Here is a 16,656-nt window from a genome sequence, read left to right as displayed (position 1 = left end):
CCTTGTTGCTACCGTCTTGTGATTCTGATAATCATGTGGAAGAGTTAGTTGCTTGCAGGCTACTCAAATTCATCACCTGTTTGGTGTCTCTTTGGGCTGCTTCTTGTTTACAATCTCCAGGAGCAGGCATATACTTTTACCAGTTTTGTTCACAATAGCCTGCCTGCCTGCCTTAGTTTTGTACTGACTGATCAACGATGGAGGCTACAAGGAAAATAACAAGCCAAATCACAATTGGTGCAGGTGAGTTTTTGGTTTTAGTCTCCCTTTCACAAAAAAAACCCAGAATCCTATCAATTAATTTCCCATAATCTTCTCCGATAAGCTGGATACGCTTCTTACTCAGCATTTTTGAAGTGGTGTCTGTTACCAATATTAGTGGTTCCGAATACTTGTTATGGTAGACCATTCTGAATATGTTTATTTTTGTATTTAGGTGGAGCACAGGACAACATTAGCTGGTACTGCAGAACTAGAGTTCTTCATTGAGGTAGGTTTGAAGTTTGGTTATGATTGGTATCTTCATATTAAGGTTCTATTTTTCACGTTTGGATTAATTGAGCAAAGCAAGTTTGTCTCTTAAGGCCCATCGAGATTTTGTAAAGCGATGTGAACTTTTGCACTGTAATCTGTCTTATGATTGCAAACGCCTTGACATAACATAATTCTTTTGAGAGAAGTTAATAACCGTGGCCAGCCACTGAAATTTGTTACTGTATGCACTTCTCATCCACTATATCAAGGAAAACTTTGCTGAAGAAATTGTATTATTGTCTCCTTGCTGAAGAAATCAAACTGGACAGCAAGTTTCTCCTTGATGTTTTCTGAGATAATAAAACAAAATCAATAAGAAAGATAAATCTACTTTTCTCTTTTCAGCTTAGTTTTAACTTTTAACACCACAGTTGTTACAACTTTACCAAATATTTTGCTTTATTGTACAGTAAAATTCAGCATATATGTGAATAATTTCCATCTAGCTAGAAGCCATGTCATCACTTAGTTTTGCATTAGGGAATGGAAGTCACTCTTCACTTACTATGAATATTTGCTTATCGTGTCTATATGCAATTAAAAAGTCTCTAGTGCTCAGCAGGGTTACCTAATAAAAAGGTCTTATGATCAAGTCTATGGAATCTGAGCTACATGTCTGTTATAATGCATTAGTGCATTACCCGATATAAGAATTATTTTCTACTTCGGGTGAATTTTCCATCCATATTTTTGTATATAGTTCAGTTCAGCACTAAAAAAATGGTAGCCTATTTATTTGTCCTTCACAAGTGACATTAGCATTGCTTAGAATATTTCTAAGATCTCATTTAGTATCTTCAGTTTCCCAATGTACCATTTTGGGGTGTTTGAGCTCTGAACAATGTTGCCACGTTTACCATTTCACATGTCTTTGAAATGTTGATAAGCATGATAATATCTTAAGCCTTGCCCTTGGTCTTTTATGATGATATATGATTTCCACCTAACTTATTTAAGAGAGGCCCAATTTGGTTCTCTCTCACATAACAATTTTATACACTTATACACTTTCATAGATGGCCACAAGCTTCGGTTTTGGGGTGTCTCTGCTGTTTGGACAAGGTTATCTCTGCCAAAGCATGAGCATTCAATGTTCTGTGGTTTTGATTGAAGTCAGTATTGATATTCTGCTATCTAAAGTATTGTTTCATTTAGGTTTATTTTGGCTCTTTAGGTGGAAAGCATGGTGTGAACTTTGTGATTATAATTTCTGCTGATATGTTTTGTTCCGAATTTTATATCTCGCAGACAATTCAGTCAGTTTGGCCTTTTCTGGACATTTTTGAAGTACTATGCTCAATTGATTTTTTCCAACTGGACTAGCCCCTTTCCATTACTCACATAACGGAAATAACAAGTCTTTTACAAGCAAGTGACAGGAAGAAAGAAAGGGACTGGAAATAGAAGTTGGAAAAAAGAGGTGCTATCAGAAACCTGCTGCGAATGCTTGCCCTCGAACATCAAGTGCAGCTTAACCTGCAGTGAGCATCAGGCGCTTGGACCTCTCAGTTCCCCCACCACCAGAACACTCCGATCTTGCTCCAGCAACCTCCTACACCTTCTTCATGAGTTGATCAGCACCAGCTCGAATAGCTCCTTTCTCTCGATCACTGTAGAGACCTGGCCAGTGTTTCAGAAACGAGCACACAGTGAAAACAATAGTGACATGAGATCTGAGAATGAATTTCACAAGGTAATTTTGTTTCTGATGGTCCATATCGACCAGCAAATAGCTGACAAAAGCAAAGTATAAGAACATCTCCAGCCGCGTCCCCAAAGCGACCCCCAAAGGTATTTGGGGCGCGCCGGATATTTTTCCGTTCCCAGCCGCGCGTCCCAAAAGCCCTTTCCTTCCGGTGCGGTGTCCGGCGCTCCGAGCCCATCCCCGATCCATAGGTGATGCTCCGGGCGTGTCGGACACAACGAGAAGCGAGGCGAGGAGTGGCGGGAACGACGTGTCAGCGACACACGAACGGACGCTCAACCGTTGCCTGCCTAGTGACGGCGTAGTTGCCGGGAAGGGGAACCGTGCAGTGACAACCGTGTCGATCGAACTTCACAAACGCATCTCTCTTCGATATCTGTGCCGCCATTCATCCGTGGTCAATAAGATCTCACGTATGCGCTTTCCGATCTACAACCGTCCGGTGCCATTCATCTCTCCTCTCCTCTCTCACTGTGAGCAACCTCTCTTTACAAATCTCAAGACAAATGAATCGAGACTAGTGCCTAGGGACAAATGAATCGAGACTTACTACTTGACTAGCGGAATGAGCAAACCAAGTCCTATTTTACATTCCCACAAACAAAAAAAGCGCAACATTCCAGCTTATTATCCCAAACGATCGATGAAGATGATAATTTTGGACTTTGGCACACAACATGTAAATATGTCCCCTAGTAGGCCGGCCCAATAAGGCCAGCCTTTTAAGTTCTTTTTCCTCAAATCTATGGCCCAAAATTTACTGTCCCTTTTATCTCCTGCTTGCTTTGACACGGAACGGCGGAAGGCTATGGCATCTCAGCAACAGTCGCCGGCGGCGACGTTATCGCCGCCGCCGAAGAAGAAGAAAGCCCCATCACTACCTCCTACCACCATAACCGGCCTTGACCAAGACACTCTGCGCGAGATCTTCGTCCGCCTCCCCTCTCTCCCCACCCTCGTCCGCGCCGCCTTCACTTGCCGCACCTTCCTCGACGCCGTCCGTTCGTCCCCCGCCTTCCGCCGCCGCTTCCGCGACCTCCACTGCTCCCCAGTCCTAGGTCACTTTATCGGCAACGAAGAAGTCACCCTTATCCCTAACTTCCTACCTCTCCGCCGCCGCTCCGACCCAGACCTTGGGGCTGTCCTCCGTGGGGCCGATTTCTTCCTCACCCGCCTCCCAGTTTCCGACCAAGAAGACGCCGTCCCCGACCCCGACCCCGAAGAGGACGATGATGCATTCCCCGGGTGGTCAATCCACGACTGCCGCGATGGATTCCTTGTTCTCGGCAACTGGAGCGCCGAGCAGATGGCCGTCTACAACCCGCTCACGCGCACCATGGATCTGTTTCCCCTGCCGCCGCGCGAGGACTCGGACTCCGATCCCGACGATGGCTTGTACTTTGATTTCCACATCCTGCCCTCAGAACAAGACCACCGCTCGTTCCGCCTTGTGTGCGTCCGGCACGGCGAGACTGGGGCGCGACCTCTTGTCTTATCATCATCGGACACCAGCAGCAAGTGGCAGGATTTTCCATGGGCACACATCGACGGGCTCTGGCCTCAGAACGGCACCATGGTGAATGGCTGCATCTATTGGACCATTGGAATGCCAGATGACGCCCGTGTGCTCAACACCGCTACGATGCAATTCTCCCGAATTCATCTGCCGCCGCGGAGAGTGAATACGACATGGAAGGCTGGCGAGACCAAGGATGGAAGGCTATGTATGGCATCCGTACCGTTCGAAGTCCAAGCCCAACGGCCGCTTGATGTTTGGTTCTGGAGAGCCGATGGCGATGGTGTTGAGAGATGGATGCTGGATAAGTCGCTTCCGATGCAGGAGCTTGCTGAGGTCGTTCAGTGTCACATCGATGATGATGGTAATGCTAGAGTTCAACTGAATATTGCGGCGATTATCCATGGTTTTATCTATTTGTCTGCTTATTGTGGGAGGTGGCAGCATCATCATCCAACTTTCTGGTTCCTATCCTTGTGCCTGGAAACAGGGGTCCTGAACAAGCTTGGTCGTGTCCTTCGTGGTGCGTCCCATCCGTATATCATGCCGTGGCCTCGTTCTTTGGTGCACAACAAGGTGAGCCTTCGACTCATGGTAGCTTCACTAGGAGGATCAAATTCTATTTCTAAAGATCTTTATCATTAAGCCATATTTTATACTGCTATCTTTGTCATCTGTGGGAGTGAAATATTATTCTGTTAATTTAATCGTACCAAGCGTCAAGAACTGAAGTTAATGTTCTGCAAATCAAGATGTGGCTGCCCTCCCGCACAAGCAAGTTTTTGCAAAATTTATCTTTTATGGCCTTGTTATATATCCTGACATGATATTGTATACTTGAACTTGAGCAAAGGATATATGTTGTGTTTATTATCTTGAAAAAATATTTGTAGCGATCAGTAAGATTTCTAAATTGTCCAACGTAAAGTAATTTATTTCTTTTTTTGCTTTTGGAAGCATGTTTACATAAGTTTTATTGTTGATCATGCATAGAAAATAGCTTGTAGTGTAATTGCTAAGAGGCGTATTGATCCCAGCAGTATATCACTGACGCCCCCTCTTCTAGTAGACAATTGATGCAGATGAAAGCAGCTAGATTTTGCATTCATTGTTTGTCTCAATTGTATGTTATAGACTTGTAGGTCTGTAGGCTGTTGAAAGCTTGGGATTAGCGTCGCATCGTAATATGTTTAGCCTACCAATCTCAACGATTCCAGATTTAGAAGGCAGGGTGAGAAACTAGGAATCAGTTCTCTGATACGCCACCTAGAAGAAAGTGATAGTCGGTGTTAATCTTGTTCTTCTAGATTTACAAAACCAGCTTATCCAGGGTAGCTGATTGCATCAATATCTGTTTTGCAGCTAAGCAGTTTGTCCAGTTGAACTCTGTATGAGCTACTTAAGCAACTGAAGTTATATATGTTCATTAAGCTGCATCATTGGGCTCCTAAGGGCAAAATCACAGAAGAAGAATCATCTGTGCCGCTCACTACTAGGTAGCACAGTTATTTCGAACCGTAGATCTTGAATTGGGAAGATTGAAGAAGCGGGATGCTAAGTTTGCAAGCAGGGCTACATCGACATGCTAGACTTGTTGGCTCACGCAACTTCACTTAGAAGTTGCAACATTCTGTTAGAACTTCCCTAGAGCTGTTTTAATTTTATATATGGGCTATGAACTGTGTGATCAGTGAATTGATCAAATTTATCAAATTTGTCCTTTTTGCTGCGTCCAAATTACAAAATATTTTCCATTGAAACTTTCCGTATGTGTAGTGTTCTTTTTTTTGGCTACATGTAGGTATTTTTGTGAATTTGTTTGATGCTTTTCAAAAAAAAAAAAAGGACAGGAACCAGTGAGCCCGTCTCCCAAAACGGTTTACCTTCCTGCTATACTTTTTGACATATTTTTTTTTATTTTTTCCTCTTTTCCGATCTTTATTCAACTTTTAAATTTACTTTTTCATATTTCTTTAGTTACGAGTTTCTTTTTGTAATAGAAGTTTAGTAGATAGATGAAAAATTATTTTTGAAAAACATGAATATTTGTTCTAATATATTCACATAAACATCTCCCGAAATGAGCGACGATATTTCTGAAATGAGCGACTATCGACTATCAGAAACCTGCTGCGCATGCTCGCCCTCGAGCATCAAGTGCAGCTTAACCTGCAGTGAGAATCGGCGCTTGGACCTCTCAGTTCCCCCAACACCAGAACACTCCGATCTTGCTCCAGCAACCTCCTACACCTTCTTCATGAGTTGATCAGCACCAGCTCGAATAGCTCCTTTCTTTCCATCACTGCAGAGACCTGGCCAGGCCAGTGTTTCAGAAACGAGCACACAGTGAAAACAATAGTGACATGAGATCTGAGAATGAATTTCTCAAGGTAATTTTGTTTCTGATGGTCCATATCGACCAGCAAACAGCTGATAAAAGCAAAGTATAATACGAGTACTTCTTTCCTCCTAGCCAAAAAGCATAGAACCAAGCAAGGCATTGCCATAAAGACACATGACATGAAACAGTGCCAAAAACTGCACCAATAAAACCCAAAACTGTCTTAGCAGTAATAACACAAGTGAATAAAGATGGTTACAGCTCTCCTTCAGATTGCAAAAAGAACAACATGGATTACCAGGCCACTTTCTTTTTTTCATGTTATCTCTAGTAATTATGGCATTTTGTAGGATCTGCCAAATAAAGATCTTGATTTTTAAAGGTATCTTAGCTTTCCACAACCATTTGTAGTTAGGACCAGAAATATCAGATTCGAAGAACTTGTACATGGATTTGGTTGTAAAGTGGTCCACACCACTTTGTCCGACTCATCTTCCAACACTACAGCATAATGTGGTCAGATTCTAAGAAATTGTTTGCTCTGGTTTGATTTACTCTCTTGGTACTCGGGAACCTGGTTGTATAATGTGGTTTTTCATATGTTTGAACACATTTCAAATTTATTCAAACAGAACTTCTACAATACATGAACATATTTCCATCGTATATAAGAAACAACATTTTATAACATATATAAAGTGTTATATTTATAAAATATATACATGTAAACATTTACGGTGATGTATGTCCCTCTTCAAGAAGTTCCAGTAGCCCATGTTCCTCCATGTGCTAGCATCCTATTTAATCTTCACATCGTATCTTCCTATGGAGTTAATCAGTTAAACCCTGTTGCCATCATCTGGAAGAACTGGTTGCACACTCAAATTCATCATCTGGAATTCTGGATGCTATTTCTCTGGCCTGCTTGATGTTCACAGTCTCAAGGAGCAAACACTTACTCTTACCAGTTAGTGCTCTGAATTATCAACTCTGGATCTGAAACACAAGAGCTTGCCTCAACACCTGAAAGCTGAAAGCGGCTCCTGATTTGCTACCCCTATCACTGTATGTTGTTACCCCTATCACTGTGTAATGTACATATCAATCCAAGCAGAAACATCAGGGGAACTGAAGGATCTAAAAAACACAAGGCAATAAAGCTCACATCTTACATATACATAGTTACAACTTACGGGTGATCTGTTCTTGTGTCAACATATCTACTGAACCGATCAAAACGGAAGACGATTCTACGAAGCCACATTCATATCCTTCACTAGTTGAGAGGAGCAACAAACTCTGGTTTGGTCATTCGTATCCTTCACTAGTTGAGAGGAGCAACAAACTCTCGTTTGGTTTTTTCATGCTTTGCTACAACGGCTACGAGCACCAGTTCCAGCAGCCGAGCGAGGATGGCATCCGGCCAGTTCTCCTGATGTGCTCTGCCTGCTCTGCCGTCCTTGCGGCACTACGGTCCCTCTTCGACTCCGCGTCAGCTCGCTGCTCGTCCGCAGCGTGCCTTGTGGACGCGAGCTTGCTCATCAGCCTGTCCTGCGCACGGGCTCGCATCCTCTCCACATCGACCTAGAGCAAATGAAACATGAAATATTCGTTAACATGGGCAGTCGACAAATGGTGTTTCCACAATGAAAGGAAAAAAAAGGTATCCAAGTCTCGAACTATTTGATTCTGTATGTTATAAAACATGGTAATCTGCGGCAAAAGCATGGCCAAAAGAATACTAGTACCAATAGCTTAAAAAGCTACTCCCTCCGGTCCAAATTACCTGTCACCGATTCAGTGAACCTAGACAGATTTTAGGCAACACTTTGCCTATATTTGCGATAAATAATTTGGATTGGAGGGAGTAGTACACTTGTTATGCTAGAGCCTAGACTCAAAGCATATCCAAACGGCAGAAACATAACTGTGTGATAGGAAATTTTGGTGAAGCGGAGATAGGAGTTAATACATTTCGATCTGAAATGAAGGATGCTATACTTCTTTTCTTTTTAGAGACCAAAAGTACAAGACATTACTCAAAGTTAGCAATACAGCTCACACCAGTGATCAGAGTATACCAATATCATGCTATAAACTATGTGCTAAGGTGCAACTGTTAACCAGGCTGAGGAAAAAATCTAAAAGATAATAGCAATGCTCAGCTGAAGAAACTTCCAATATAGGATTATTCCATGTCATGAACATTGGAATCTCGTGGTAAAAGGCATATTACAATAAGTTGGCCAAAACTCAGACGAAAACATATGCATCAGAAGGCTTATATTGGATGGCAGGAAGCAACTGACCTCGATTTTTCTCATTTCAGCTTCAATTTTGGCTTTCTGGTGATCTTCCCATGCGTGGATCTTGATTTCTTCGCGTTTAAACCTACACAGGCCATAACATATTAAGTCACCAAGCGCCTAGAGTATTTAACAGGACAGAAAATACACTTAATTATTAGCACCTTGCTAAGTATTTGGCCTTCTCTGCCTCCTCCCATGCAGCTGCACGGATTTCAGTTGCATTCTGTGTAGATTGGTCCAACGACACTTTCTTGAGAGATAGTGATGCATCCTTTTCCTCTTCCTTCTTACTCGCCCACGCTGCGATGCTGGTTTTACCTAGCTGAGTGCCAAGAAGCATTATTTCTCTCCTCGTCTTCAGTTGCAGCTCCTGTTCGCTTAATTCTGCATTGCTACATTCACCGCGGTTGATAACAGCACTGGCAGCATTGACGCCCAATGTCCTTCGTGGAGTAGTTGGCCGGGAGCAATCCGGACTTGTTGCTCTCACCGGTGTTCCTGTCCGGGATGGTTCTTGGCTTGCAATCGGAGTCATTTCCGTACCCATATCCCTCATCGATACTGACCGGACTGTTGGTGGGGGTGGTATGCATGTGGTGGCACTCTGAAGCGTGGTAGATGAGTCACAGCTAAGAGTAACTGCAGATATTCGGGGAAAAAAATCATGATTATTTCTTATGTTCAAGTTACAAGATATGCATGTAGACAGATTGCATTGTTCATTTGGAAATGGGAGAAAGGTATTTCTCACTCATGATTTATTAATGCTAAGGGTAAACAAACAGTTCAACATGTTGAGTCATGGACGATTGATGAAACTATGCTACACAAAATCTGGCAAGGAATGCATCGCCTGCAGGGTCTATATAAAGAAGCAAACAAACAAGTGAACTATCTGCATTTGTCTATGCATGCATTGTCTTTCAACTTAACTACTGGATTACCAACAAAGCTTTGTGCATTGTCAAATGAAAAATTATGATTTTGAATAATACTGGAAGAATCTTGACATAGATAATACGTGGAGCCCTCCATGTTCTAATGTTCCACTCAACTAATGATCCCTGATGGAATAATTAATCAGATCACATACTGCACCACCAACTACTTTATGAGAAGTGCAAGAGGTGGGATATGACGACATTAAAGAGTTCATTACTTACCAGCTGAATCAACTATCACACTTTCCGCAGCAAGTGTAGACTTTGCGCAAGGCTCCACTTCTGGATAGGGATCAGGTGTGGCCCAGTTGGCCGCTTTCTGCCACCCTATCTCCCTCTTCTCTTGGCTCGGGTCTATCCTCTTAGTATCTATCTCTTCCATGGCCTCCAACACAACCTTCGTCGCCGGCAGCCTCCCACCACCAAAACCACTCTTCTCCATCTTCCTCGGGAAAGCTCCATTGCCGGCCCTACCAGGCCGGTTCGCCGTCGGGCTGGCAATCCATTTCTGCGCATCGTCCCACTTCGACGGCGGGTGCTTCGAGAACGGCGGAACCGCCGCCGCGGGCGCGGGCGCCGACCGAGCGCTGGCCCCTCGCTCCTTGTGGAACTCAAAGTTGGATGCCACGCTCTCGGAGTCGCACGAGTCCTCCTCGGGCACCCTGAACCTCGAGCCCGTGGAGTGGGCGTCTCGTGACCGGTGTCCGCTGCCGGTGTCTAATGAGGACGATGATCCTGACATGGTGCTCACCATGTCCACGTCCTTGTATTCTTCGGATATGGTGTCTCCTCCTGCATCCAAACAGTGCCACGGTTTTCACACTCGGAGATGAAGGAAGTTCAAGTTTCAGGCAAAAACTGTCTATCAATCTTAATTCAGCTTAATCGCCATCTCATGCAACTAATTCAAGTACTACGAAAAAGCACTATATGTTTGCTCATCTACTCATCAAAGCATCAACCTCAGGTACAAACGCAAGATATGAAGGATGTGTAATAAATGCGTAAACAAATCAAAAAAGTCATCATTGCAGGTACAGTGAAATGGGACCCAAAATTCAGAGACAGAATGGTCCAAATCGAGCAATGCAGGCGGGCATCGGCAGCAATGGGGGGAGGTACGCGGAACGGAGATGCTCACTGCGCGCGTCGACGGAGTCGGATCTGACGGAGGCCATGGGCACCGCGCCGTACTCCTCCTCCTGCTCCTGCTCCCCGCCGTCGTCGCCGGCGTCCTTGCGCCGCCTCTCCACGCCCAGCAGCATCGCGCGCAGCCGCTTCGGCGAGAACCCTCCGCCCTAGTGAATAGACACGACACGCGTTACTCCGCCGGACTGACCGGGAGAGAAGGGACAGGAGGAGAAGCGGGAGGAACAATGGCGCGGCGGAATGAGGGCGAGGCGTAGTGTTTGCGGCTTGCCTGAGTGGGGAACGATGGCTTCTCGATGCGCTCGTACTCCATGGCGTCGGCGCGCCGGCGGCCGGAGATCTGCGGCGGCGGCGGCGGCGGCGGCGGCGGCGGCGGCGGCGGCGGCGGCGGCGGCGGCGGCGGCGTGGGAGTGCGAGTGGATGGGATAGTGATGGGGGTTGCAGTTAAAGCTAAAGCTAGCTCGGGAGTGTGTCTACTTTGACCGCAGTTTGACGGGACTCTGAGGTGACGATTTTGCTGCTGGCTTTCCCGATAATTTACACTCGCTGCCACTGACCAGTAGTCTAAGATTTTAATCGTTTCACGACGTCATGGTTCCGTGGACCGTGGGAGATGTGTGATTGTATTGCGAGGTTTAATAACTAGGTAGGGTGTGTGTGTCGACCATATGGAGAGCTGAAATATTGTAGTATGACAATGTTTCTAAAAGCATTATATTGTGCATAGGAAATGTTCAATCAGGTCAGAGCTGTTAGGATTTAATTAGTTTACTTAATTAAAGGGAATCCTCCCTATGTAACCGTCGTCGTGCGGTTGCTTCGGCAACCGACACGACGCTCCCTCACACCCCCACGATCAGTCGCGTCTCCTCTTCGCGACGGTTGACCTTGTATAAATACCCGATTGTCAATGGAATAAAGAATACAGTTGATTCATTTGCTTCTCTCTCGATCGCTCTCAGTTTTCCTTTGAACACGTTATCAGCACGCTCTCAATCCTGAGCGATTTCGAGATCGGAAGAGACGAGAACAAGAAGAAAAGGTGAGAAACAATGCCTGCAGGAGGTTTCCTTGGATTCCTCCTTCGTCTTCTTCGCCAGGAAAGTCGCCGGAGCCGCCTCGTCGCGCGCCGCCGCCATGGTGCTGGTGGACTTCGCCGCCACAACCGCCATGTGCAGCGCCTTCGACATCTTGGTGGCCGTCGCCAAGTCTTCCGCCGGAACGAACGCCATCGCTATGGCTTCCACTGGTATGGAGGTCGCCGCCATGGCCCTCGCCGCCATGGCCCTCGTCGTGGTCGTGGAGGTGGTGATGGCGCAGGGCCATCAAACGCCCAAGTCGTCCCATCCACATCCGCCCCACTGGAGATGCCGGAGGCACAGCCGCTGCCGGCGTGGATTCTCGCCGGACCAGCCGCGCCAAACCTCTACGCCGACGAGGAGATGGAACCGGCGGACGACGACGTTGACGTCGACGACTCGGCCCTCGCCGCTCCGCCCCCACCCCTGCCTTGCCCGGTGCACGGCTGGGCCTGCCCGAGGCTTGCACAGCAGGGAATCCATGTCCAGGAGGAGGCCGAGCCCGTGGTGCCTGAGGCGGCGTCGCCGGACCTGCCGTCCCCAACTCCGGCGCACGAGCCCGGCCCGTCAAGCGTCGAGTCCGCCACGCCAAGCGCTGGACTCGCACCGATGGCCGTGCGTGACGCCGTCCTCGACAACGACGCGGGAGGCTCGCGCCGCCGCTGCACGGCCTCCTCAACGCCGCCTCCGCTTCATCGTGCCGCGCGCCGTGCTGCAGGCCAGCCGCGCCGGCCGGCGGCCGGGGGAGTGGAGCCCGGCGAGGCTCTCCAACGGCCACTCCAACGGCGTCGCCCCGGGGACCCTGCTCCCTGGAGGATCCTCCGACGAGGAAGAGGACGGCCAGAACACCCGTCGCCGGTGATTGCTGATGCAGCCGGCCGGCCTCGTGCTCTCCGCGTGGTATTTGTCTGTGAGAATGGGGATGGAGAGCCTGGACTTGTTTCCTCTCTCTCCTTATCTCTTTGACTGACCAGGAGAGTGCATACGTGGCCATGTGCATGCGGAGACACCAGTAGGCCTTGCTGTCTACTCCGTATTTACTACTAGTAGCTATTTGCTTTACGGAAATTCGTCTTGGCTCCCGGGAGCATTTGCTCCCGGATTTTTGGGGAGTAAATTTTGTTTTTCAAAACTTTTCAAAAAATTCCGAAAAAAATCATGCACGTACCTGACCATGGCACGCACCACCTTGCGAAATGTCGCTGCGAAATGTCATCGTATGCGTCCTAGGCAAAAATGACAAATTTCCAGATCTGAGATTCATATTTTTGGATCTCATTTCATGTCAGAAATTTGTCATTTTTGTCCAGGGCGCATACAATGACATTTTGCAACGAAATTTTACACGGTGGTGCGTGCCATGGTCAGGTACATGCATGATTTTTTTCGGAATTTTTGGACAAGTTTTTGATTTGTTTTAATTTTTCGAAAAAACCGGGAGCAAATGCTCCCGGGAGCCAAATCGCCGCTTTTATTGCTTCGTAGTACTAGTTCAGCTTATTAGCAAGTTAGTCTTATAACAGTGGTTCTAATTTAGTCCTGTTTAGACTCTGTTTAATTCAGTACAAGTTTTTCAGTACGTTTTTTCAGTTCAAGTACTATGTGTATTACTGAAAATGTGTGATGTAATACATTTCCGTGTGTGCACATGTTGAGATTTATTACATTCACTGTTTGCAATTGAGATTGTAAATTTCTTGCAAACTGAAATGCAAAATTCAAAGTGATTTCCTTCAAATTGATGTTTTGGGATCACAAGGTGGTGTGTAGATCTACTGCATTGCAGATTATCTCCACTACTAATTAAGCCTACATTTTGTCATGATTGACATTTTGATTGCTTAAAGTGCTCTTCCATACATTTTATTAAGTTATGACACAAGGTACTAGAAATATGAGTATCTACTGATTTTATCAGATTATACTCTCTAGTGCTGAGAGATGGACCCCGAAATTTTCTTTGGGGAGTATCTACAACGTGTCATACTTAACAATTTGAAGTTCACACTAATGGTTTCAAGCCCACTCCTTGAAATCATCATTAATTTTGCAACCTTCATTACAACATAACCATGATGGTTTTTGGTTTACCAAGTGTAAATTAATAATCTCTGGTTTACCCATGTAGGTAACCGATGGCTCGAGAATTTGAGGCACTCGCCCTCAATGGCCACAACTACCCTACTTGGGCCATGGACACGAAGATCGCTCTTGCATCTCGTGGGATAGTGCGTGCAATCCAGCCGAGCAGATCCACCGCCCACCGGAGTCACGCCACTAACAGATGAACAGAGTATACCGCCTTATACATTATAAGGCACCATATTCACCAGATCTCAAGTCTGATTACTTGGAGGAGGAATCCCCTAGTACCTGTTTCAGGCCCTCAAAACGAGGTATGAACAGCAGGCTGCGATTGTCCCGCTGTGAAGCACTCCATGATTGGACTCACCTCCGTCTTCGGGACTTCAAGTCCATCGGAGAGTACAATCACGAGGTTCATAAGATCAGTTCCAAGCTGCGCTTTGCGGGAAGTAACCTGCGATGCGGAGAAGATAGAGAAAACTCGTCGACTATGCTCCCATCCGACGAATCCTCCGTGAGCATGCATCGTGCTCGCGACTACCAAGTCTATTCCGATCTTATTCATATCTTACTTCAGGCTGAAAAGCATGATGAGCTACTCGCTAAGAATGGCTCTCAGCGTCCGGTTGGTTCTCAACCTCTACCTGAAGTTCATATGAATGTCGCGAACGGACGAAAGTTTGATGGTGGTTTCAAAGGAAAGCCCTCGAACTTCAATGGTAAGCGAAAGCGCAACCGGAACAGGAAGCCCAGAAACTCAGACCGTGGGAAAGGCACCGCAAAGTCCAAGTTTGACAAATCTAAGCTTTGCGACAAGTGTGGATGCTATATGCACCCCACTGACAAGTGCAAGACCCCAAGGCATCTGGCCATTCTGTACCAACAATCCCATGGACGCAACGCACCTCGAGGGAAAAGGTTTGAAGCCAACTTCAACCTTCATCCAGATGGCACCGATGGAGCTGGCTGTTCGCAAGACGTTCCCTCGGGACCAAGCAACGCCGTTACTCTCCTTCCATCAAAGGACCCTGCAGGAACGGAGGACATGATGGTTGAGTACACCTCAACCGACGTGTTTGGAGACTTCGACTAGTCCCGCTACCTCCTTAGTGACTAATATATTCATGTCCATTTGTGATGTTGTAATAGAACATAAGTATTGTTGTCATTTATATTGTATCAGCACTTTGATATAGTAAGATTGTGATCTATGTATTTAAATAAAGGATTCTTATTGAAAATTCTTCATTTTTATATATAGTTCTCTACGGGGACAATCCGATGGAAGAGGAATTATGCCTTGTGGACAGTGCTACCACAAACTCCATACTGAGGGAGTTAAAATATTTTCAGACTCTGAAAAAGATGAATGGAGATATTTTAACTATCGCTGGACGCGATACGGTAATTGTTGGCACCGGACGTGCCATATTTACCCTCCCAAACGGTACACAAGTGATACTTGAGGATGCCTTGTTGTATCCCGATTTTTCACGTACCTTAATCAGTTATCGAGATATTCGTAAGAATGGATTTCACATCGAAACCCATGAAGACAACAAAGAGGAGTATCTACTCTTCACAAAAGATTACGGATATGGCAAGCAAGTACTTGAAAAAATTCCTTCACTGTCGTCCGGATTGTACTATACGTACATCAAGCCCGTAGAACATGTTGCTTACAAGGTAATTTTCCAGAATGTTGACGCATTCCAAACCTGGCATGATCGTCTAGGCCATCCCGGCATCGGGATGATGAGGAAGATTACTAGCAATTCCATTGGTCATAATTTGCATGAGTCAAAATTCCCTCAGTCATCCGACTTTGTGTGCACATCATGTGCCACGGGAAAGCTTATTTTAAGGCCTTCGCACCTCAAGATACAAGCTGAACCACTTCAATTTCTTGAACGAATTCAAGGAGACATTTGTGGTCCCATCCAACCATTATCTGGACCGTTTAGGTATTTCATGGTTCTTATTGACGCATCTACAAGATGGTCACATGTGTGCCTTCTTTCCACACGGAACCATGCATTTGCCAAGATAATGAGGGAAGTAATTAAGTTACAGGCCTATTATCCAGAAAGTCGAATTAAATCAATTCGCATGGACAATGCTGCAGAATTCTCCTCACGTGCTTTCAATGACTATTGCATGGCCCTGGGGATTGAAGTTCAGCACTCTGTTCCATACGTCCACACTCAAAATGGTTTGGCTGAATCCCTAATTAAGAGGATCAAACTCATTGCAAGACCTTTGTTGATGAATTGCAGCTTGCCAACATCGTGTTGGGGTCATGCAGTTTTACACGCTGCTGACTTAATACAATTGCGACCTACTGCATATCACAGTACTTCCCCTCTGCAATTGGTACGTGGAAATCCACCTAGCATTTCCCATCTGCGTAAGTTCGGATGTGCTACATACATCCCGATCTCACCACCTCAGCGGACATCCATGGGCCCACACAGAAAACTGGGGATCTATGTGGGGTACAAATCGCCGTCGATTATTAAGTACCTGGAACCCCTTACTGGGGATCTATTCACAGCCCGTCACGCTGACTGCATATTTGACGAGGAACACTTTCCGGCATTAGGGGGAGATTTCAAGTACCAGAAAGAATGCCCGGAAATTGATTGGAATGCTCTTGCCATTTCAGCCTCCGATCCACGTACCCAAGAGACCGAACTACAAGTTCGAAAAATCATAAATTTGCAACATCTTGCAAATAATCTGCCAGATTCATTTACTGATTTAAAAGGTGTCACAAAATCCTTGAATCCGGCCAGAAATGCGCCCGAAAGAGTGGAGGTACCAACTAAAACCACTCAACTACCCGTTCCCAAAAAGAGGGGGAGTAGTACGGCCTCTGACCAGGATCCTGCTTCTCGCAAGCAGCAAAGGAGAGTAAGGAGAAACTCCTCAAAGTCAGTAGATGCAAGTCAACTCAACGTTGACAAACACCTTATGGGTAGTATACACCCAGTGGAA

General features: G+C 45.9%; 2 protein-coding genes across 2 annotated transcripts; one reads left to right on the top strand and one right to left on the bottom strand.

Annotated features, from left to right (window-relative positions):
* The first annotated feature begins 3,047 nt into the window (after positions 1-3,047).
* On the top strand, positions 3,048-5,477 carry LOC127308806 (uncharacterized). The gene is made up of 3 exons (XM_071822020.1): positions 3,048-4,119; positions 4,246-4,331; positions 5,118-5,477. The coding sequence occupies exons 1-3, from the start codon at positions 3,048-3,050 to the stop codon at positions 5,136-5,138; spliced, it is 1,179 nt and encodes a 392-aa protein (XP_071678121.1). The 3' UTR covers positions 5,139-5,477.
* A 1,757-nt stretch (positions 5,478-7,234) lies between these two features.
* On the bottom strand, positions 7,235-10,893 carry LOC127308807 (uncharacterized). Its single transcript, XM_051339708.2, has 6 exons — positions 10,767-10,893; positions 10,488-10,644; positions 9,569-10,138; positions 8,567-9,044; positions 8,406-8,487; positions 7,235-7,680 (listed from the first exon to the last, which is right to left on the bottom strand). Exons 1-6 carry the CDS (start codon positions 10,806-10,808, stop codon positions 7,477-7,479), a joined length of 1,533 nt encoding a protein of 510 aa, XP_051195668.1. The 5' UTR covers positions 10,809-10,893; the 3' UTR covers positions 7,235-7,476.
* Positions 10,894-16,656: the final 5,763 nt, after the last annotated feature.

Source organism: Lolium perenne, chromosome 6 (genome assembly GCF_019359855.2).
Source record: "Lolium perenne isolate Kyuss_39 chromosome 6, Kyuss_2.0, whole genome shotgun sequence".
Taxonomy (NCBI): domain Eukaryota; kingdom Viridiplantae; phylum Streptophyta; class Magnoliopsida; order Poales; family Poaceae; genus Lolium; species Lolium perenne.
This window is presented reverse-complemented; position numbering and strand designations above follow the sequence as displayed.